Source organism: Pygoscelis adeliae, unplaced genomic scaffold (assembly GCF_000699105.1).
Source record: "Pygoscelis adeliae isolate BGI_AS28 unplaced genomic scaffold, ASM69910v1 Scaffold386, whole genome shotgun sequence".
Lineage (NCBI taxonomy): Eukaryota > Metazoa > Chordata > Aves > Sphenisciformes > Spheniscidae > Pygoscelis > Pygoscelis adeliae.
The window spans coordinates 2,676,753-2,700,816 of record NW_008824940.1 but is presented as its reverse complement, the minus strand read 5'-3'; the positions used below and the strand labels follow the sequence as shown (position 1 = coordinate 2,700,816).

General features: G+C 39.4%; 1 protein-coding gene across 1 annotated transcript in view; it reads left to right on the top strand.

Moving 5' to 3' along the window:
* SH3KBP1 (SH3-domain kinase binding protein 1) overlaps positions 1 to 24,064 on the top strand; it is a 220,850-nt gene that overhangs the window by 150,861 nt on the left and 45,925 nt on the right. Inside the window, exons 6-7 of the mRNA XM_009325486.1 lie at positions 1,650 to 1,725; positions 12,326 to 12,420. Coding sequence (XP_009323761.1) covers positions 1,650 to 1,725; positions 12,326 to 12,420 — 171 coding nt within the window. The remainder of the gene's footprint in view (positions 1 to 1,649; positions 1,726 to 12,325; positions 12,421 to 24,064) is intronic.

The following is a 24,064-nucleotide window of genomic DNA, read 5'->3' as shown; positions in this document are numbered from 1 at the left end:
ATGCCCGGTAGCTTCAGATTCTTCATTATATCTCTTCCAGCACAATTTTCAGTCCTTTCCAGCTAGATCTCAAGAGTCAGCTCTTCATCATCATCATCATCATCATCAGCATCTTCAGCTCCTTCTTGGCTTTAAGCTTAAAGGTGCTATATATCAGAGCATATATAGCATATATATTTCATGCTTAAAACAGCCAGGTCATGCTCTTCTCTTAGTTTTGCCCTCTCCTGATTTGCAGAGTCTGTCATCTCCTGTTTTTCTGTTACCTCCCTAATAGCTGCTTCAGATAATGCTTCTCATCTCTCATTCCCACCTCAGCAAAGAAGTTGGGAGATTCTGTAGAGTTTTGTTGTTGATCTCTCTTCCCTCAGCGGTTCACAAACTCGGGATTGTAAGTAGAGTTGCAACGTCATCAGAAGGTCAGTTGTTTCTGCTGCCACCTGCAAGTCAAATTGCAACAGGCCACTTTTGGGTATTGCAATTCATAGTTTGTCTTACTTGTCAACAGAAATTTGATGACTGTCTTGTGTACAACTCTCAAAACTGCCTCTCTTCCAGAGGTGCTGTTTTTGCCAGTCTAAAATCCCTGTGTGTGTATTTTACTCCTTTTCATAGATAAATTCTGACACAGTGTACAAAATGACTAATACAGAGCTCTTCATATTCTTTATAGACCTTGACATTTTTCAACTACTTAAAATGCTGTCCTCCTGTTGCTTCTCATATTGACTAAGAGGTCCTCAGTGCCTTCAAGACTAAATCCTAGCTCTCTTGTCTCTTAGCTTTTACTCAGAAGGTCACTGGAGTATGGAGGAGGTTTTGTGGTGTTTATGCATACGTTACCAGAAAAGGACGTTGAACAACAGCTAGGGCTTTTAAGTACTCATATCTATGTAAACAAGTAATAATTACATTTATGTCCTCAACTACACATGGCTGGGGTTTTAAAGGTAGGCAGCTTTCTTGACAGGGAGAAGAGCTGAGTGAGAGAGGGGATAGCATGCGTATAGTGATTGGTACAGATACATAAAGATGAATATCACCGATTTTATTTTATTTTGTTGGAGGCAGATAATGTTTGTTTATTGTTCTTTCAGCTTACCTATCTGAGGCTGATTATTGCTTATTGTGGTACTCCTCTGTAAATTAGTTATTTTTGCTCAAAATAAACAACTACGGGAACCATTTAAAGAGATGTTGTCAATTTAAAAATCACACTCAATCTAGAATGACTGAAATGAATAGTCCTTGTATGGACAGAAGTCAAGGGGTTTTTTCCCCCACTATTCTTTCAATTTTATTTTTGGTACTGAATAACACCTTTCCTTAAGTAATTTCATCACATATTCAGTCCACCAATGAAAATTCTGTGAGTCTTCCCTGAAACCATGTGAAGGAGTTAATGTTAAAAAATGTTAGTAAACATTTTTAAAGGGAAAATTTGAGGATCACATTTTTATGAATTCTTTATCATTTAAAAAAAAAGTAACAAAAACCCCACAGACAAACCTAAGTATAGTTTAATTTGCCTCTCTTTCTTTACTGTCCTTTTTCTACTCCTATATTTTGTATTTCCATTACAATTTTTTATGTTATCCAACTTTGAACTGAACCTGCAAATTTTAAAGGAGAATAATTTTTTTTTTCAGAGTGTTGGGAAGAAATTACCTCCAGCCACAGCAACTCAGGAGCCAACAAAAATAGAAGTGGACAGCAGAACAAAAAGTAGGTTTCATAGTTTTTTCTTCTTTGCACTTTGTGCTATTAAGCCTCTTAAAAGCAAGCTGAACACATTTCTCTGGTTTAGGGTAAAAGAGTGTCCTGTACATATGAAAAGCGAGGATGCAGATAGATGTATTTAAGATAAACTTTGAGTAGGCGGTACATAGACAGAATGCTTTGTTTCACAGAATCCTCTGAATTTTTTTTTGCTCTGATAATCCTACCTCGAGTTTTCTGCTACCAAAAGTCAAATTAAATGGCATGATCAGCTTTCAGCCTTCAGGGTACTTTGGAATTAATCAGAGTTGAATAAGATCCAACTGCAGGCTGTAACTTGTAGGTGGGTCATAGAAAAATATCTCTGGTTGTGAGTGCCCTTGCTTTTTTCCTCTTTTTTCTTTCTTTATGTAGCAGAAATAATCTGTGTGGGTGGTATAGTTTGTATGGAAAATGAACAGTGTCTAAGAACTTCAGTTCTGTTTTCGTCATTTCCATGCTTAGTAAACAAAAAGCAATAATTAAATCTTTTAGACAAGTCTCAGTGCTGTTCTAGGGAGGCATATGTAACTAGTTTACCAAATAACTTACGTATATATTCCCCACCTTTTGATTTCTTTTATATAAAGTTACAACTAAACGTTATGGATTCTGGTAGAAAAGAATAAGAAGGAAGAGAACATAGCCATACCTTAGAAAAACAATTTAGTATAACATAAAGTGTTGAGTTTTTAAGTCTCACACAGTCCTTCTCCTTCCCTGATGTGTTTATCCTTTTAGATAGTTAGCAGATAGCATTTTGTCTCAGAACTGAAACACATACAGACACAGGAAGGCAAGCATCTGGAGCAACAGAACAGCGGCTGTCTGAGAGAACTGTATGGTTACAACCTGGTTTACCACATGTTTTCAGCACAGAGTTACAAAAAGCAGCTTAAACAGCTTTTAGTGAGTTATTGTCCATTAGCTGCAGCACACTAATTGACTGGCTGCATCCTCTTATCTTGTTCCCCTTGTGAAACCAGGCTGTTAATGGGAGGGACTGCAAGAACTCAATTGCCCTGAGGAAGTGAGAACTCGAAATACTGAAAAATGTGCAAACTGGTAATGTAGAGCAGGGCTCCTGAACCACATGGTTTGGAATTACCTTTCCCAACCTGCAGGCTTGAGCAGGTTAAGCTGACCTGAGTGCAGATGCCATCAGAAGGGGTGGTCCCATGGCCTTTCCCACCTGCAGCACTAACCCTTGTGTGGTAAGCCAGGCTGGGAGACAGCCGCCTCTTTCCACATCAGCTCATACTTCTGACGACTGAAACTGCTCACTAAATCACATCCCAGGGTACCGAGGTTTCATACCTTTACCACTTATAAACGAATGTGGGAACCTTATGAACAATGGTTAGAGAACTGTACCTTCTACAGTGACACACTGAGCTCTGGCTGACACAGAGACACTTCTCCATCAACACTTTTGGGCTCTGGTTGGTTCTTCTTTCACCTTTTTGTTATTTCCCTCGGACATGCCTTTTTGGTCAGAAAATCCCTCTTCTTCTGTTGCCATTTTCACCATGGTTGTGTGCAAACATCATTCAACATCCCTTTTGCCAGAACTGGTGAGAAGGGTGGGCTACTTATTTGTACAGTATCTTTGCATGTTCTATGAATTCTACCTAAACTTTATTATTTAGGATATTTTATCTTTCCTGGAATCTCTGGGGCCTCAGTAGAATTTTTGGCATCTCTGTTCTTGCTTGGGAAAGAGCATGTATAGGAAGGTCTGATATAATGTAATGATACATAATTGTCTTTTAGGCTCAAATGGCATCACAGGAGATGCTTTTCAATCAGTTGAAGTTGTCCTTCATTTAAATTGAAAAACCTTTCAGTGAAAATGAAACATACTTCAGTCTGGTTTGGTTTTTGATATAGGCAGAGGAATAATTTTTTGATAATATAGTTAATGCCTGATAGTCAGACATGAGGAGTATGATCAGAGTCTGGCACAGTACTATGATTTATCTAGTATTTGTCATTTCTCCAAAATTTAATTTTTGCTTTCTCCTAAAAACCTACCACAAACAAGCTTGAAAAAGCATTGAATCCAAGGAAGTTTGCAGTCTCAGAAAACTGGTGAATGTCCTAATTGCAGTGTTCAGCATAAAAGTATCATTCCACCTTGGACTTCAGCTACGTTCACTTTTGGCTGGGATGGTAGTGTCCCAGTCTTCCTTGGAGTCTTTAGTTGCTGAACAAAACAGATACTGTGCCATTCTCCAAGGAAACAGCAAGAAACAGAAGATGCATAGATTCAGCTCAGTATGGAAGGGGGCTTTTGGATATGTGATTTAGATTCCCTGGGGATTACTGCTGGACATGTATGCTGCAAGCAAGAGAGAGATTACGTTGGGAATAAAATAATATAATTTTTCATCTTCCACCTGTTTCTTTCCATGACCGATGCTGTTATTCCTTAGTCTCAACTGGATAAAAAATGCAGTTGCACTGTGAAAGAGCCTGCTGAGAGAGGAAATGGAGAGCAGTAGCATCTTCCCTCTCTGCCCAAACGGGCTTCAGCATGGAGTGATGGTTGCTGACTCTTCCCACATCTTGATTTGAGTCTGCTTTTTTCCTGTAGCTTTTCTGATGTGATAGAGCAGTGATTTGCAGCAAGGCACCTGGTGTGCTTACCATTTGCTCTTAGTACACACAAGATGGTCTGAGTTCTGCAATGGGATGAGTTGGCCTGAGCAAGAGACAGAGCAGTATGTTCTATAGGTGCATCTCCCAACAATATGCTATGTAAATCTCCCTAAAAAGTGGGCTTAAGATTTTGGGGGATAAACAGATTACTCTTCAGGGCCAAAGAGAACTTTTTGCTCGAAGGGAGAGCACAGTGAAAGCACAAATCCTTACATAGCTTGAGTGGTCCCTTGGAAAACATCACTAACCTTTCAGGAATGAAAGAATGCATCTTTGAAGAGAGGAGGGGAGAGTTGTGTGGTTAGGTTTGTGGGTGCCTAGACTCATAGGGGAATTACTCTGCTGTTGAACTTCCATCCCTCTTACCTAACTGGGATGGCACATGTATCTGTGTGTGTTTATAATTGTATCTCTGGGGTGAGATTTTTTTTTTTTCTATGAAGTAGCTTGCTTTTAGTTTAAGTGGCTTGCGGTGAAAAGGCTACGTTGTAGAAAATATGTATACATTTTTAAATAGCTCTGTTGGATTCTAAAATTCAGCAAAGCAAAAACATCCACAATGACTTAGAGCGCTATTGCAGATTACTGAAATTGCAAAAATGGAGTATAAATAAGCAGACAGCACAGCAAAGGCAGTAAGTCACAGAATGCATTGACCATGGCGCTTAATTTGATTGCTCCACTCACTGACTATTTACAATTTGTGTTAACCTATTGCATAATAGGAATACCAAAATCCTAGCAAGCAACTAATCTTTTTGCATGATGGTAGAAGGTATTAAGGAGCAGCTGAATCTGGATTAATGGGACCCTAATTAGTTCTGTTTCTTTTTTTTTGTTTGATGAGGTGGTGTTTTGACAGTTTGCGTCTCATGAAGTTCTGTGAAAATATTTATTAGTGCAATCTATTTATGAGTCTTGAGTGTAGCAATTAATAGTAAAACCAAATTCTGCTGAATGTGGTGTTTGGATTTTTTTCTTCTGTCTTGTTTTTGGTAACAATGATGTAATTTTTCACTAGATTTTGTACATTTTATTCCATTTCAGAAACATTTTATGAGCGATAGTTAAAGAGAGGAAGCTTAAGCTTAAGCTCAAGGAATACTACTTTAATGCTGCTTGTTTGCTTACTTAGTATTACTGTTTATGTCCATATTTATTGATGTATAATTTAGACTTCATCAAGGGGGAAATATTTAAGCCTCAAAAAACAACTAATCAGGTTTGTTGTTTGTTTTACTAAAAAAATAAAAAATCAATTTCTGAAAAGTTGGAAGGGTGAATCCAGCCCAGTGGTTAGGTTGAGATGGAGGAAAACTTGCCATGGGGTGGAACAGTTCTAGCCTAACAACAAGGAAGCAGCAGCAGAGGTAAGAGGAGGAAATTGTGTCATCCTGGCCTAAGAGGAAAAGCGAATTCCAGAGTCACTGTCCCCTGTGAAATTTAAGCCTGAAGGTATGTTTGTCTGTGGACTGCTGTCTTAAACATCACAGCTCATCCTAAGAGTCTGGCAGGAGAATAAATAGAAGAGGCATGCTTGTATAGTCAAGAGGGTTCACTGATACAGTAAATGGAGTTTGCTCAGTTCTGGTTTGAACAGTATAATATTTAACCAGTCTCTCAAAATACAAACAAATGAATTTACCTGCTACAGTTCTGCAGGATCCCAAGTCATATAGGAGGTCTATACATTGACATCAGTGCTTTACACTGCAATTGTAAATACATATCAAGCTACTGAATTCTGTGGGTGAAATACAGTGCTTGCAATGGCCTAGGTAATGAAGCAGCTGTATTCTGTAGGAGTGCTATCTCTTGCTATTGTTCTCCCTCTTTGAGGCAATGATTTTTTGGGGGACTTGAGACTGTATCAAATAGGCCGCTTTTTGAATTCGGGACAGACTGTGAGACATAAGGTGCTGAATAGAGATGCATGTTAACTACTCCCATAAAATATCCAGTTCTTTTTAGAGGATAGCCCCTTTGTAGTGTTTAGGATGGTCTTGAGACTTTTTCAATGAAGTGTGTGCCATGACAGACCAGTTGTGATAAATATCTAGTTCTTTGCTGCTGCTTATTCTTCCGACTTCTGAGCTACGAGGACGATGCTGGGAAGGGGAATTGCGTGTCACCCTGGGCCCTTGGGGTCTGTCAGAGAAACTTGCAATGGCTTTGTTCTTCCTTCCAAAGGACAGGACTAGGAGGGACGTGGGCAGAGAAGATGCTTATTGTTGTGTCGTCATTGTACCTAGTTGAAACAATACAGTTGAAAAATCACAGGATGTAGCCAAGGGTACATATTTTCAAATGGGATTATACCTAGCCCAAGCCCCCTCAGTTCAGAATATGTCAGGCCAGAAGCTGAACATCCTGCTTCAGATCCAGCCTGTTGGAGTTGTAAGATATGCTGTAACGTTTATCTGCTCACTCAGTTCCCTGAGAAATGCTCATTGCCTATGGCAGGTTGTTCTCCTTTGCTTGGGAGAAGCTGTGAGTTTGCAGGGAGAGACTCTGTGGTCTGACAGAGTGAATTATTTTTTAATTAATAAATGAGGACTGAAAAGCTCATGAATATCATTTTTTCTCCTCCCTTACTGTTTCCAAGTTGTCTTCTATTGGGGGTTTATTAGCAGGTGTATTTTTAAAATGTCTTCAGGTCAGAGGAAAAAAGAGGCTTCTGGAAGAACCATCTGTGACATATAAACCCAGCCTTGGATGTCAAATGTAAAAACGAGATTTATCATCTGCAGTTGAGGGATGCTTAATATCGGTATCTCAGTTTGAAGCTTTAATTTGGCTTAAGTCTATTTACCAGGCTTGTAATAGGATATATTATTTTGACCATTAGTTTTTTGGTGTTTTTTTTTTCACTTGGAAAACCCCCAAATTCAGCAAGTTCCAGTTGGTCTCTACAGTGCTGTGTCTGAAATTAGTATTTCCTTTTATCTTTTCTTCCTTCCTATCTAAACAGAACTGTTGAAATTAAGTGCTTCTACATCCTCTTGCTGTATTGTGCTCTGCTGAGTAAGGACAATTTTAGTACTGAAGTGACATAACCTATTAGATTCTTCTCTGCTTTTATTAATCTGATTTTAAAGGTTCGTATCATTTGGAGTCCTGTTGGCTTTGCTTTTACTTACTTAAATCATGTTGGTCTACCATTCCCTTAGGAGAAGTTTGAAAGCTGACTTTGTCCAGTCACTTACATTGTTCCAAACCCATCCGTGTTGTTGAGACCTAGCTCTGTTGCAGCATGATCCACAGGGCCCTTGTTAGGCAGAGGACTGTATTGATTTAGTGTATGTCAGTGCGAATCGGACTCAAGTCCAGACTTCTACTGTACATAAACCATGAATTTTTTCCACAGCTGTGCCTTCACCCTGTGTTCTTGTGCCAGCCTTCAGAGCACAGGGAGGCTGTGAGCTTCCCCCAGCTCCCTCTTGTGCCTCTCACAAGATTGCCTCTTGGCTCTTCATCAACTGCATCAGCATTTGGCTGAGCTTAAGATCTGTTTTTTGACAATTTTCTCTAGTTTAATTCCTTGTTTCTCTGCTATCTGGATATTAAAAAAAAAAAAAAATTCCCCCCACCTTGGTGGGGAAGGTGGAGAGGTCATGGGAGAACAGAGTTCTTAAAATCAAAACTAGAAGGCGAAGATGCATAGCCATTTGCTATGTGTGAAAGACTATGAGTTCTTTGGTTAAAGTCTTGCTGCTTTGGACAGCCACTTACTGTGAGATCCACATTGACACATACTTTTAGTGGAAAAGCTTAAGAAAAAAGAAGAAAGAGAGCACTTACTTTCCTGATTATCAACTGACTTTTTCAGATCCTGAAACCACAACCTTCTCTTCACTCTTGTCTGTTGGGGTCTTCATCTTGAAGGATGATTCAAATTTATAGTCTTCAAATAGCAAGGGGGAGCTGAGGGAGGATTGCCTGTTATAGGACTCAGGAGACACGAGTCCCCTAGAGACACTTGCTGTTCAAAGCATTCTTTAACTTGAAACACATGAGATTCATCCATGCCTTGGGCGAGAGCTGCACCGCTGGCATCCTTTCAGAATAGTACCGGTACTGTGGTATAGTGGCTATTCTTCTCTGTTGATTAGCTGTGTGTTGTGCTTGGCTTCCCATCTAATCTTGAGATTATACAGTGTATAGATTATATAGTAAATGGAGGAGCAACTTATGTACTTGAGAACGGATTCTCAGGAATGATCTTCCTTGGGCCCAAGTGGTGTTTGCCTCTGGGAACCCAGCCTGGCTTCTGTTCTGTGTCCCAAAAAAGAGGTGCTAAGCCTGTTTCCAGTAACCAGAGACTTCCCTGAGTACGCAGCACTCAGCTTCTTTAGTACAGTATTCCATCTACATCATTTCTGTACTAATTCTCTGAATTTTTTATCTAGCAAAGCTGTTTTTCAGGATGCGGATACTCTCAGAATAGGGAAAAGAAAAAAACATGATTACTTAAGGGACCTGTCCTGGTTTCGGCAGGGATAGAGTTCATTTCCTTCCTAGTAGCTGGTACAGTGCTGGGTTTTGGGTTTAGGATGAGAACAATGTTGATAACACAGCGATGTTTTAGTTGTTGCTGAGCAGTGCTTACACTAGTCAAGGACTTTTCAGCTTCCCATGCTCTACCGACTGGGAAGGCTGGAGGGGCACAAGAAGCTGGGAGGGGGCACAGCCAGGACAGCTGACCCCAACTGGCCCAAGGGACATTCCATACCATGTGACGTCATGCTCAGTACATAAACGGTGGGAAAGCTGGCCGGGGGGGCCGCTGCTCAGGGACTGGCTGGGCATTGGTCAGCGGGTGGTGAGCAATTGCATTGTGCATCACTTGCTTTAATGATGATGATGATGATGATGATTATTATTATTACATTTTTATTACTGTTATTATTATTTTATTTCAATTATTAAACTGTTTTTATGTCAACCCACGAGTTTTTCTGACTTTTACTCTTCTGATTCTCTCCCCCATCCCGCTGGGGGTTGGGGGGGAGTGAGCAAGCGGCTATGTGGTGCTCAGTTGCCGACTGACTGAGGTTAAACGGCGACAGGAGCGTACACACTGAAGTGTGAAAATGTGCTGAATCTTATGTTTCTCTTACATGCTGCTCTGCATCTACCTGACCTAAGTCAGTACGTGTCAACTTTCCACCAGCTTTTACATAAAATGTTATTATGCTGTCCTGAAGACAAGATAGTGAGCAGGTGAAACATCCTAGCTGGGTCCATGAAGAGAAATCCAAACCCTTTGTCCAGAATGCAGTAACCTAGCAGTTAGACACCCCTTTCATCGCCTGAAATCTGAGTTGTGACGTGGTAGTTCTCACATGCCCAGTCATTTGGCAATGTTACCAAATGTTTATTTGACAGTGTTCCCTGCTCTCAGAAACAGCAAAAGAGGCTTATTTTTCCCTTGCTCATATTGTTTTCAAAGATCACGTTCATTGTCTTCATCTGACTCTTGTTTCTTCAGAGTCATCAGAGGGGGTATGGTGGGTTGACCCCAGCCAGCAGCTAAGCTCCACCCACCCACTTGCTCCCCCATAGCGGAGAGACTAGGGGGAGCAAAAGCAAGGAAACTCATGGATAAAGACAGTTTAATAAGTGAATGAAAGAGGAAAAAAAAAGGCGACGCAAAGGCAATCATTCACCACCTACCACAAGTAGACCAATGCTCAGCCAGTCTCCAAGCAATGGCTACTTCCCAGACCAACACCCCCCAAGCTCACCCTTTTTTATTGCTGAGCAGGAGGTTATATGGCACGGAATATCCCTTTGCTCAGCTTGGGTCAGCTGTCCCGGCTGTGTCCCCTCCCAGCTTCTTGCCCACCCCTGGCCTACTTACTGGGGGGCAGAGTGGGGACAAAGAGAAAAGAGAAAGCCTTGGCGCTGTGCAGGTGCTGCTCAGCAATAGCAAAAAAACCACTGGTGTGTTACCAGTGCTGTTTTAGTCACAAATCCAAACTATAGCACCATGCGGACTGCTGTGAAGAAAGTTAACTCCATCCCAGCCAGACCAGTACAGGGCAGGGCCAGAAAACCAACTGCTAATGATTGTGGATAAATTTAAATTTTTGGTTCAGGAAAATAAATCTGTGAGGCCTAAGAAATTCTTGTCAACTTGAACCAGCGCTGCATAAAATTCATGGTGTTTCTGAGTGGCAGTGTGTGAACTGGAGAAGAGCTTTCCTCTTCCCCATTAGTACTGTTTCATTTCTCAGGCTGATTGTGCTTACAGCCAGCAACCCTTCACATGCATGTGTGTTGGCTGTTTATTTAAGGTTGATGTTCCTGTCACTAAACTTTAGCAGTTGCCATGCAGCTTCTGAGTCAGAGCCCTAAGTTTCTGTATAGCCATGTGAGTTTCGTCTCTGGGCTCCAGTGGGTCCCGGTAGAGATCTGTCAGTGCTGTCCAGGGAGTTCAGAGTGTGATTCAGCTAATCAAATGTAGATGTCTGCTCTTGGGGTGAAGACCGGCTCTCAAGGCTTTGCTCACTTTAGTGACTTGATCTCCATCGACTGTAGCGCAAGTGTAGGCACTGACATCGTCGGTTTCTAACATCAGGTGCCCGAATCTAAATCCAGACACCAGGCCCAACCCTGGGGGCTGAAATCAGTTGCCTGCGTCTGGAGCTGTTTAAGATAGCCCAGGGTATTTTGGCTTGCCTCCAGCTGCCAGGCCAGAGGGACCTGGCTCTTCCATAGGTTGTGCATCGTATCTCCCAACCACGTGGGTGTCATATACCCACGAGTGTCTGAAATGGCACTTAGTGTCTGGGCAGCTGAACTGACCCCCCGGTGGAGCCTCAAATACCCACAAGTGTGATAATGCAGGTTCTCTTTATAGTAAGTATAAAGAAATAGGTCCTGTTGTTCCAAATTAATTTAGATTTCTGTGGCCTGCAAGTACCTGTTTCTCTGCATCGAATATGACAGTTGACTAGAGATAGAGGTTATCAAAACTGAGACATTTAAATGAGGTGAACACTTCTACAAAGTCACATGCCCTTCTACAAAGGGTCCAGTAATTTCTGTGCATGTTTCTTTGGTCTTTTTAAACCTGCTGTCTTAGAGTATCACATACATTATTTAACAGCTGGAATACATATTCCCTTTTTATTTGTAAAGCACATTGACATACTTGTCTGTTGCACAGCAACATGTTGTAAGTAACTTCTTTTCATGACAACTGCTTTTTATGATTTCTGAGTAGGAGTGCTGGCTCTTGTATTTTCCAGATGAAAGCCGAGATGACGTCCTTATTTTTAGACAGTAGAGGGAAAAGGGAAGAGAAAACTTCAGACTAATATTCAAAACTCTTATTTTATGCTGAGTGTACAGAAGGTTTATTTATAGAATCATAGAATCATTTAGGTTGGAAAAGTCCTTTAAGATCATCGAGTCCAACCGTAAACCTTTACATTTATTAATGTATTATTTATTATTTTATAATCTTTATAGATGCAGAAATATCTGCTTTCTTGCACACTAGGGGATAGATGAGCTATGTCAACATACTGGGTCCTTTATGCTTCCAATTTATGTGGTCTGGTGGAAGGCCATACCAGTGGAACTATGGAAGCAAGTGTTAGACGCAGGCTTACTCTAAGGGACATGGTTTGTGGCAGCTTGCCGTCTGGAGTAATTTCATTTGAGATAATGGTTCTGGGGGCTACAGAGCTGACTCCCTGGATGACATGTGTGGGAATGCTCATCAGTGTGCAGTTTTTTACATATTTCCTACTGTTTATGAAGGTCTAAAATACAGAGAGAAAGATGGCAAGAAAATGAGAGAGACACTTGTGGAACATTTTAGGAAGATTTTCACCCTTGGATAAGCAGTTGTTATAAAGTGATAATGTATCACGTTGAATGTTCTTCCTTTCAGCCAAGGAGTACTGCAAAGTGATATTTCCATATGAAGCACAGAATGATGATGAACTCACAATCCGAGAAGGTGATGTCGTCACACTTATCAGTAAGGTAAAAGCAATATTTTTCTCCTATAAGCAGGGATCCAGTTTTTAAAACAGACATCATTCAGTTGCCCTAAAATCCCTATTTGAGCCTTTGACGGTGTCCTTCCTAAAACAATGCTAGTTTGACGGTGAAACATTACATAGACTTCAGAAAGTCCTACATCTCCCTTCCTCTTGTGCTTTTGAGCCTTACCTTGATAACGTTAAGTGAAGAACAGCAGACGTGTTTTCTTGAGTTTACAAGTTTATACAATTGATTTTAATTTGAATCTGCTCACAGATCTACATAAATTGTAAACTGATCCCTGTAACAGCATAAAAGCCTAGAGAATAAACTGGAAGACTCAAGAAAGCAGCAGCTTTGAACATCTCTGTTGGGTGTGTGAGTTATCTTTCTTGTAGGAATTGTGAATCAGATTTTTCGGGTTAGATGGAGATAATGTGCCTAAATTAGCTTAATGAACTAAATACTTATTTAAAATGTAGCCACCCTTAACACTATGGTAAAGCAGAAAAATATTATAAAACAGAAATTAAATTAAATAATTTTAGATCTGTGTTCTTTTCTTTAAAATTACTTGAAATGATTCAAGATTAGAAATGAAAAACCAGTGCCAGGACTTAAACTACATTTCCAAAAACTATACAGTAAGATGGTGAGTAAACAGTTGGTTTTCTTTTAGAAGAGCTGTGCACCATGTTACAAAGAATGGATTATAGTTTAGGTGCACTTAATTTCCTGCTCTTGTTTAAAGACTTTACAGTTTGTTTAAATGTTTTTGACTGCTGGACATAAGTATCTGGGAAAAAAAGTTACAAACTAGAAAAGGCTGTGGATTTTGCATGATGAAGATGAATTGTAATGATGTGCACAATAGTGCTGTTGTTGTTTGTGCTTACATGAAAGTAAAAGAATGAATTCTATAATTGATAAGTTTCATAAGAAATTGTTACTTGACTGAGCAATTTGGCATCTGGGCAGAAAAACCCAAAAACCTTGGGAAGTACATCTGGGGCAGCGTTTGCTATATACTAAGCCATTTGCAATCCTAGAGGACATCTTTGTCCTGAAGAATATCCATGTAACCAAGGAAAAATAATCAGACATTTGGTAGGAAGAGAAACTGCAAATTTAAAAAATATATTGTGTACATTAAATATCCTTTAATGACTTGCCCTCAATGACTTTTTTTGTTTAGCTTGTCTTGAAAACTGTGTGGCTTTGCCTGATCTAGAATGCTCTTGTGTGAGTATTTAACAGTGGCTCTGATCATGGAAATGGCTTTTAAGACGTTGTTCGTGTCCACTTTACGCTTTATTGACCAGGTTGATTTAATTCTCTGAGATGGCTGGTCTCCAGGTGGAGCTGTGTTCTTCAGTATACATAGATAAAGAGACAATTACTTTACCAAGGTTTCAATATGAGATTTCATTTGCTTGCTTTTTCCCATTTTCTTCTTCCTGCTGCCTCTGCCCCCACAATGGAAGGATATTTGTCTTTTATAATAACTGAGCTGATGATTTGACTGAATTGATCAGTTTTCCCAACCATGCAGTGAGAAGTTTGTCAGTATATTCTCTAGTATATCCCCATGTCCTCCTACTCTCCAGCCTGATGGTATCAAGCCACTGCAGACGTTTTATTCCATTTTCTTCTTTTTTCTGTGGTATGCCACATGTCTATGAACAATTACATAAAACCACGCCTCTAGAGAGTGGGGGATCTCAATGCAAAAAGGCTTGGCATTTCTCTGTGGATGCTTTTTTATGCTGTGTCTGAACTAATCTGAGATACTGAAGAAACAGTACTTAACAAGCAGTCACTTTGCAGATAATTTTGTGGTTTGCAGACCTCATTGCAGTCAGACTTGTGGGTTTTTTTCATCTATTTTTAACACATAGTTTAAAAAGTAAAATTCAAGTGATGTGGAGTCACGGTCCTTGCTGTAGCGTTCTGAAAACAGTGGGGTCTCCTCCATGCTCTACCATGCAATATAGTAACTTTATTTTAGTCCAAATCTTGTGAAGCAGGTGTCTGTTGTAATTTTTCTTTTAGTCAGCAATAACAAAGTCAGCCTCACCTTTCTGCCCGCTAACGGCTTCTGCTGGAGAGTTGCCTTTTACCTGGAATTCATATCACCATGCTTAGAGAGTCCTTTCTATAACCAGTTAGTGATCCATACTAAGAGGTATTAAATAGAAACATATGGAGTACTTCAGAAATTATTAACATGGTTTTGCTTTGCTATCAGATTACAGAGTTTCTTTTAATCTATTTGCAAGAAATTGTTTTGCAAGGTGTTTTGCTTTCTATGCTGGAGAGAATTAGACAAAATTTATTCTTCCCAATTACCTAGACCCAAGGAGGGAAGATTGTTACTTTTAAAGAAAGAGATGGGTGTCATAGTACTTCCTACAACCACAGATGCATTATCATAAAATAATGTATTTTGTTGAAATCACTAAAACCAGAAAGTTATATGAATTCTCAGTATGAAAAGTCCCTCACTAGGCTAATCTATTTTCACACAGTCGGATCTATAGGTACATTGAAGACTCACAATTTTAACTCATACTGAATTTGCATTTAAGTGAAAACAACGGCATTGGTGAGAATGTGTGGAAGTGGCTGAAGTCATAAGGAGTGAGTGACACAAGAATGGGGGAGATATCTCATGAAAATAATGCAAAATACATTACAAGAATCTTAAAAGCGTGAAGGTGAGACAGCACTTGATAGGCGCTAAGAGGAAGGGGAATGAGTTAAATGAGCTAAATGGTAAGTTACTAGGAGAGCCTGTGTATTTGTGCATGCACGTCTGAGAATATGTGTGTGAGGAAGCTGTTAGTCTGGTATTCATCTTAAAACGCTAAAACTTTATTTTGTGAAAAGAATTACGAAGGAGTGGTATCAGTAAATGCAGAATTCAAAATCACCATTTTAACAGTGCCCCTGCAGATAAAAGGAATAAGATTGTATCAGATTTCTCTCTTTTTTTCAGCCAAATTAGTTATACAAGTCCCTTTGTCAAGATCATCAAATATCTACCTAATATAAAGAACAAACCGATATTTTTTTTGTCGTGGCCTTTGCAGAATCTGTTTCAAGTTCTCACTCTGTTTTGATGGATGTTGAGATCTTGAATCAAAAGCTGACCAGACTTTTCCTATAGGCCTCTATGGTAAGGGAATCTGAATATCTGAGGGTTTTTATGAAATAGCCAAAGAATACTTTGAATGGATTTGCTGAATCACAAGTGACTTCCCTAGTCACTTGGAGAATGTGCTGATAAGTTTTATTTAAACACTGAAGTGAGTCAGTAAAGGCTGATCATTTACTGGTCAGAACGGTATGTATTTTGGGAGATATAAGGGGAAGGATGGCATTATGCAAGACTGATAGCCAAAAATAATTGCCGATTAAACAGCATATTGAGTCATTTTTTGATGAACTGCATAGGCCTAAATCATGGAAAAGGTACACGATGAGATAAGAGTCCAAACATCTCATAGGATGTTTGTAACAGTTGTTTTCTCATAGGTTAAAATTTACCTAAAAGACTAGAAGCAAAGCAGAAACCAACTTCACATAAATGTATTCCAAAAATTCCTGGAAAAGGTTTTTCTCTCCTCCTTTTCCCCAGTGAAGCAAATACCCTTGTAGATACATAGAAAAGGTTTTGTTTATTAATTACTGGAAATGGTAAGTCCTTTAATTCCTTCATGCAAAGTATTTAAAGATAAAAGACCAGAAAATATTACTCAGAATTGTAAAGGAAGGTAAAAACTTTATCTTCAAGGCAATAAAACAGTAGACTGGGTACCTTTGCTTTGCAAAAAGGGGTCTAAGAAAAATACTCTTTTGGAAGAAAGAGAACAAAAAGCAAAATATGGGAATTTTACTTGTACATTTAAGGTGATTATTGTGCAATTTGACGATGATACATTCATAAACAGAAAACATATGAATGGCAAGAGGCCATGAGATTGACCCTGTAGGTTATACTTTGTAATGTCAAACATTTATGTTCCTTAGGTAATTTTTTCAGTGACTTCAAAATGTTCCTGACAGCATTTGGACAAGGACAAGAACACTGGTAGTGACTGCACTGTGTGACTGAAGGAGAGTGGCAAACAGGTGTTTTATTGTGCTCAAATACTGATTTTGGAGATTATATTTGTAATAAATAGAGTCACTTTTAGGCAACAAAAGATTCACATGACATTTTCAACTGTCATCTTGAAAATCTTTTAGGATTTTTCATTCCAGCACTTTTAGACATAGCTACTGTAGGCTAAGTTCCAGTGTTAATAAAGACTCTTTATGCCAACACTACAAATTTCATAGTAGCTCTAATAAATTCTGACAGAATGCATAGGATTCTGGAGATCTCACTGGCATACAGAAAACAACCTGTGTGAGGAATCGATAGTAATAGCTAAATAATTTCAAAGCAAATACATCAAGCACACACTGGCAGCTGTGCACTCATTTGGAAGCAGCTTTATTTGCAAGAGTGTGAAAGATTTCATTGCCCTGCACCAATCTACCTGAGCTCTAGGCAGTAAAGACCACTTTGTTCCCAGGAATGAAAATGGTCTGGAAAAATAAAATTAACTACTTCAAAAATCATTGTAAACTTGAAAAGCTGACAGTAATAGAAGGGTATCCTCACCCGAACCCCTGTTATCGCAGTAGGAGTAGTGGAGGGCAATATCAGTGGCAATTCTGCTAATTCTGAATTTACAAGATGTTGAAATTAATAGGTGTCGGTATATTAGCTGGAGTAATAATCTTGTGCCTTGCTCTGTGTATCTGACCCGGCTGTCCCTCAGCCTCCACCTACCTGGATTGCAAAGCCTTTCTTCTCCTGCTGCAGGCTAACAGCTGAATATGTGGCATTAGTGGTAGGAACGTGTTTACTGAAGTGATGGATGAACTTAATAGGGGGTCCTTTCTGATCTTGCAAAGGAGCTTTCATGAGGAGGCGAGTTTCACGGAGGACGTCCAGCCTCCATGTGGATTGATCAAAACTGTCTGAACGATTAATGAGGTGAAAAAGAAAGCAACAGTGATGTACAGCCTCCCAAAATCTTACTTATGCTTTTCAAATAGTACTGGAAAAGTTGGTGCATCGGTATCATGAAAGACACAACAGGGTAATGCCTGTCACTAGTGAAAGACTTACATGAAAAATTATCTGGTCTAGATATTTAATGACAATCCAGGTATTTAATGGCAATCCAATTTGTAGTGCTTAATTCTGTGTTGGGGAAAAAAGAGCCATAAACCTAGTTTCTAAAAATAAGCATAATGGCAATCAGTTTTTGCAAAGAGAGTATTTGCCTTTGGTGTTATTGTTAATACTTTACTTTTCTGTGAGATTTGCAAGTTTTGTGGCTCAAAATGCTGTACATTTAGTGAGTCCCTGCCCTGAAGCACATGCAATCAAGTGGTAAGACAGACAAGTAAGTACAGGCGAGTAGAAGGGTATAAGGAAACAATGAAATGAGATTCCATCTTGATAGTCTCTTTCATAATGCCATGTTTTCACTGTTGCAGTGACTGCTCGGTGCGTTTGTCTGTGTTAGAGTATGGAATCTGTCCTTATGCAGAGCGCTTAATATTTTCCAGTTCTTCAGGTACTCGTTAGGCACTTAATTTCACCCTCACTCTATTTATAGACAGTTGCCCGAGTATGGCCCTTTCGCCAGAACAATTCTCCGGTTTTCTCTCTTACGGAATCTTGAAATGCTCATCCTGGTGCAGGAGGTAATTGTCCAGAGCACTTTTTTTAGCTGAGCGATTGCCAAGGAGAACTCGGCTGGGTAGGGTTGTGAAGGAAAACAGCTGCTCTAACGGATGCAGGAGGCTCCTAAAGGGATGAAGTTAGTAAGTGCGATGTAGAAGAGTCTTGCCAGTGAGTTGAGGCCATGAGCAGGGGAAGGAGCAGGAGCTGGACAGAGGAGGACGCCAGCTGATACTTAATTGAACATTTCGCTAGGTCGTGGTGTCACTAAGGTAGAAACCTGACTGTTCCTGCATTTGTTTCTATGGGGGTTTTTTCATTGCTGAATTTTTCTGTACACTTTTAATTGCAAATAGCGCACACATATTTTACAACCCTTGGTTATAGAAATATGTGGAGGAATTAGAAGACTTTCAGGTTTTCTTTCAGTATGAGCAAATAGGTAGATAGTATCACTCACTTTTCCATATTAAGATGAAATTTTTGGTATTTTCCACTCTGGGTAAAAAAAAAAAAAGAGTGATAATATTTGACATCATTAAAAATAAAGCTAATTGGCCAAGAAAACAGAAATTTTCAAAGCAGAAGTATGGTAGCTTAAAGTTGTCTTCGAAAGAAGGGAAGAAGTTAGTCATATTTTATGATAGTCATTCAGGTAATTTTGTTTTTTCTTGATTGACAGCTAAAAGCTTTCAACTCATTTTTAGAAATGAATTTACTAATATAACAATACAAAAAATTCAGGTTATGCAGGGGAAAATACATGATCTGGTTTAGTAAAACATAAAAATGGCTTTCTGTCAGAGCAACACAGTGGATTTGTGTTGCCACTAAATATTTGGTCACGCAGATGCCCCTATTTGGGGTTTCAATACAAGATATTTTGAGCATTTGTAACTTCTGCAACAATCTTGCCTACAGAAACTGAAAGGAATACAGCAAGTAAACATTAAATAATGTCCAGCTTTAAGAAAGCTTTTATGATAGCTTTAAGAAAGCTTTTATGATATTTTGTCTTTAAAGAATAGCATGTGAGCAATAAAGGCACTTACTGCTTGCCTTTGGAAATAAACAGGTGTTTCCCTCAGAGAGAACAATACCATAAAGGGTCTTGGTGCATGCCCTTTTCTCTCCTGAGATAACCATGAATTATTCAACACATCTTTGGCCAGACCTAATAGCCACGCCTGATCTGCTTTCTGTGTTCCTTGCCCCCTATGCTGTGCTCAGCACCAGTTTTTCTGCCCAAGACATCCCACCTCCTTAGCTGATTGAGCAACCTGCTCATACTGAAGCTGCTGATTTCATACAAGAAATTATTTTGCAAAGCGTGCATGCTGAGGGTGCACTTTTACATGACTGATGGTAGATGGCTGCTGAAAGTGATGGTTCTGCTCCTTCCCTCTTGCCTTGCATCTGGCAATCTTGGCCACAGAACACGCGGGGGCGTGTGAGTAGGAAAGGGTGATACGAGGAGCGGGATTGCCCCTGCAGTCAGCAGCCTGCCAAGAGACTGGCTTAGTGGTAGGGTCACTTTTCCCTGACCTGAAACTTTCCTCTGAAGGTTTTGGCCTAACGGGAATAAGAAGGTTTGGATTTTTGCTGGGCTTCAAGCCATGGTGCCGTGAAGGATGGTAAGTGGAGTAGGTCCTGCAGAATGAGACCCTTTCGACATGCTACTAATGTGTGTGGCAAGCGCATGGGGTAAAACTTGTGTCATTGCACAGAAGCATGAGTGTTTCCTCATATGATTGATATAAAGCAGTTATATAAAACTTGTGGGAACACTGATGATCAGATAAATAAATGCGTTCATTTTCTAAAATGATTTGATATACTCAGTAAGTTATAGGGAAAACAGACTGTGAGTAATTGTCCTCTCATTTTTCTTCTTGCCTGAATCTTGTCCTTGGCCAAGACTTTTAAATGTTTGTAAATAATTTTTTAACACTTATTCATATCTTGCAGTATTTTTTGGCTGCTGTGATTAGCAATGGGGCATTAAGTAAGGTCTGTGTAGAGATAAAGCCTCACAATATTTTTAATGAGGTACCAGGTGCAGCTTACATTTCACTGGTATCGTTAGAAGCATTACTGAAACACTAATCTTTGAGCTGAGCACTTAAATAAACTGTGAAACCTGAGATTAGTACAGGGGAGAGGGGAGCAGCCAGCACTTGAATGTTCTTCTTGTTAGTATATTTATAATCTTTTTTTCTTTTCAAGTACGCACTGAACTTCTATTTTCCTATTCTTGTTATCACTGATTGCAGTGCTACAGCAGTACCTTCAGAGGAGGGGATTCTGTTGTTCCCTGGGAAGTCCCAAATTTGAATTTTGACAAATGGAAGTTCATGCCAAGCTATGTAGGTGAAGTAGCAGGATACCCCATGCATGAAATGCTTCAAGATTTACATCATTTGAAAAGAGTTAGGTTTATTTGTATGTTTAATACAGCCAAGCTAATCTAAAAAGGTGACGTATTTTAAGATAAAAAAGGAAAGAATTTTTTTTCTGCCCTGTGCTTACAAAAGAGATCACTGAAATGCTGAGGTGTCTGGAAAACTGTGATTATTGCTCACAGTGTGGGCTCTAGACTCACTGCTTAGCTTCATCCTTTCTTTTATCCTGAATGTTGGATTCACCTGCTGGTTTGATGGTATTATCTAAAGTCTAACCTTTTCAGGGTAGGGAGAGCTATTTAAAGGGAAAGTAAAAATGCACATATAGTGCCAAGTAATTAGTAATTGTAATTACAAGTCTGGTCCTAAGACGTCTGTGATGTAAGTAGTAACAGCATTAAATAATCCTTCAAATGTTTTGTTCTATGTTTTTATAATCTTTCTAAATACAAAAAATGTAATTATGTAAGTATTGTATCTTGGCTCATCAGAGGCATAAATTATGTCTGTTACTAGCACTACCTTTCGTGTTTGCGTTGGCTAATTCAGTTTTAATTTGAGTATTGGAGTGCTAGGGTTTTATGACCTGGAACATACTTATTTCTCCATGATATTCTGCTGACTGAACATTGCAAGTGAAGTGAATCCCCGGAAGAGACTATTGTGTTCAATGAGCAATGTCATTTTTCCTGTTTGTACAAATATTTCATCAAAGCATTTCAGCTTCGTTACTGATTAAACTATTTACTCGCAGAGTTTGAAGTCAAAAGGTTAGATCTAGCCTGAAACAGATTTAACAAACAAAACATATCTGGTCTGCGAGATCCTGTTCTCTAACCTTCTGGGTATTGCAGGCCATTCATTATTCTCAGCCAGTTTCTTTTTTGCAGGGCCCAATAACTTGGGCCAATTCTTGAACAGATTGTTTCTTCTGGAGAGGTATCTTCTTGTTGTGCCTTCCAGTAAAAAACACTCTCTGGAAACAGTAGTGTAGCCACAGCTGAAATAATGTCTGATTTCTGACGGTCTCTCCTGTTTCCTTCTGTACCATGTTGACACGGTGAATTCTTAGTAGAGCCTTGGAGCTTATGGATAAAGAAAAATCTACTTGTTTGACTTCTTAAGCTTTAAAAGATGCAACTGGCATTATCAGATGTAAGGTTCCCTATGGCTTGGGCATGAGAGCTGAGAGGAGCTGGAAAGGATCCGTGCAGGATTTGGGGCTTCTGGGACATAGGCTGAGGACCTGAGCAGTATAAATCCCTGGGTTAGGGGCCAAACAGAGCCAGACTGGGAGGTTTCCTCTCATACTTTTCTTCCAGTATTTCATAATCTATGAGTATTTGCAAGAAAGGGTATGTAAAGGGAAAATGGGTGTTCTCCAGGACTGCCTCAGAAGACTAATTTATTGTCTATTGGACTGTCTCTTATCTAAATGATCTTAGATTAGGTAGCTGTTGAGAGATTCATTCTGCCTTATTGCCAGATTTTAGAATTATGTTTCTGCTCAGGAGTACTTGGTTACTAACCAGATACTTTAAATCATAGCCATTTTCTTCAAAAGTATTTAACAAATTTTGCACTATACTGTAAGGTCTCAATCCCAGTAACTGAGCTTAATAAGTAACAAAGCTTGATTGTTTTGAATACAGTCTGGCCAAACAGAAGGTGGGTGTAATGTAAGTCCCTGGAGAGATGCTTTCCTTCATTCATAGGTATTTTACCAAGTTTCATGAGCATTTATGAAGACTCTAAAATCAATTATTTTATGACTTTTAAAATAAAGTTGGATTTTGAGAATGTCTTGGTTTCAGCATCGTGATACTGAATGTAGTAAGAAATTTTAAAGAAACATTCTTGAATATTATTAAACTGCTTTTTTCACCCAGCTTTAACATGATTTTGTTGTTTCCCCTCAATGACAAGGTTGTGTTAATGAAGACCTGATGGGGTGTGAGATCAGGTTTTAATTAGTTCATTCCAAAGTTACCAGACTAATGCTGATCTTTGACACTTGTTTTCACTGCGAATTTTCCACATATATTTATATATTTTATATATATTCATTAACAGGGTAAAAAAAAAAAAAGTAGACGTTTCCCCACACATTATTGGTTTTGCCCAGTGATGCCACACACCAACTTTAAAAATCACAGAGCCCGTCCTGTGGCCTTCTCCAGCGTTTGTGAGAGTTGGGACCTCTTGGCCCCAGCGCTGCAGTCGAGCCCGGAGGCAGGCAGCAGTGCTGCCCCACGGGTGCTCTGCATGGGTGGGCTGAATGGCAGAGTGCTTGTCCTTCAGATTCGTCTTTCTATGAGGCCTTTAATCCTCAAATTCAGAAGCCTTGATATGTTACATATATCTCTGCCTGTATGGATGATGACTTGAAAAGTGCTATAGACACATTTGTTCACATTAAAGGTGGTTTGTCTTTCTTTAAATCATGAGGTTGGCTATCAGTTGTGGAAAGACTGCTAGAGAGATGCTTACAATGAGGGTAGTAATAACGTAATGTGCGGCTGCCAGCACAGCAGAGCAGACACATGAAAGCTCTCAGTTGAAGTGTAAGAGGTAGTCATGGCTTTCTGAATAATGCGATTTTACCAGCTCAACATTCTTCTTGATTAGAACCAGCTTTACAAGGGCAGAAGGAAGACATTTGGTGATACAACTGCCAACTGCTGGGATTTTTTTTTTTTTTTTTAATTATGCAAGGAACTATGTATTCTAGTGGAGATTTCTGTGAAACTCGGGTATCCTACCATGAAAATTTCACTTTTTCAAGCCCTGCACCGTTATAGTGTCTTTCAATACTTCGAATAGTCTGAATTTTTACTTTGTAAATTCAGCTTGCCAATTGCATATTTTAAGCTTAGTAATCTATAAATCTTAAATTATAAAGGTAACTTTTTTAGAAGATCTCCGTAAATAGTGACTGTGCGTGCAAGTACATCTACTTGCATGAGCAGAAAACATATTTGAGCACTCCGAGAGTACGCATACCACAGTACATGCTTTGCAGCTACCTTTTCTGAGGACCTGTTTTTCTTGTTCTTGGTTTTGCTTTCCGTCCTAGCTATAATGATGAAATCTGTATGATGAAATGTTTCTGTGTGAAAAACTTTAATCAGAAAAGCTAAAAATTGAGCAGTTATGTATTGATGTCTAAGCCATGGCTTCATATTTTAGTAGTATTACAAAGTAGCAGCACATTCAGAGGCCCAGCCTGCACAGTGATCTGCTCCCTCAGAAAAACAGAAGTCCTTTTTACAGATGAAAAGAGCATCCTTTTTCAGATTTATTTCTTCAAGGGTTTACACAGCTGCAGTTATAGTCGTGCATTGGAGAGAAAATGAATACATAGCTTGTTACTTTGTTTGGGGACCTTGGGGAATAGGAAAGACCTCTCATTTGCTTTTACCAACAAAGCTTTCCCCTTTGCTAGGGGCAGCTCGGAAGGTAAGTTGGGGAGGGGAGAGATGAACTTGGGGCCATG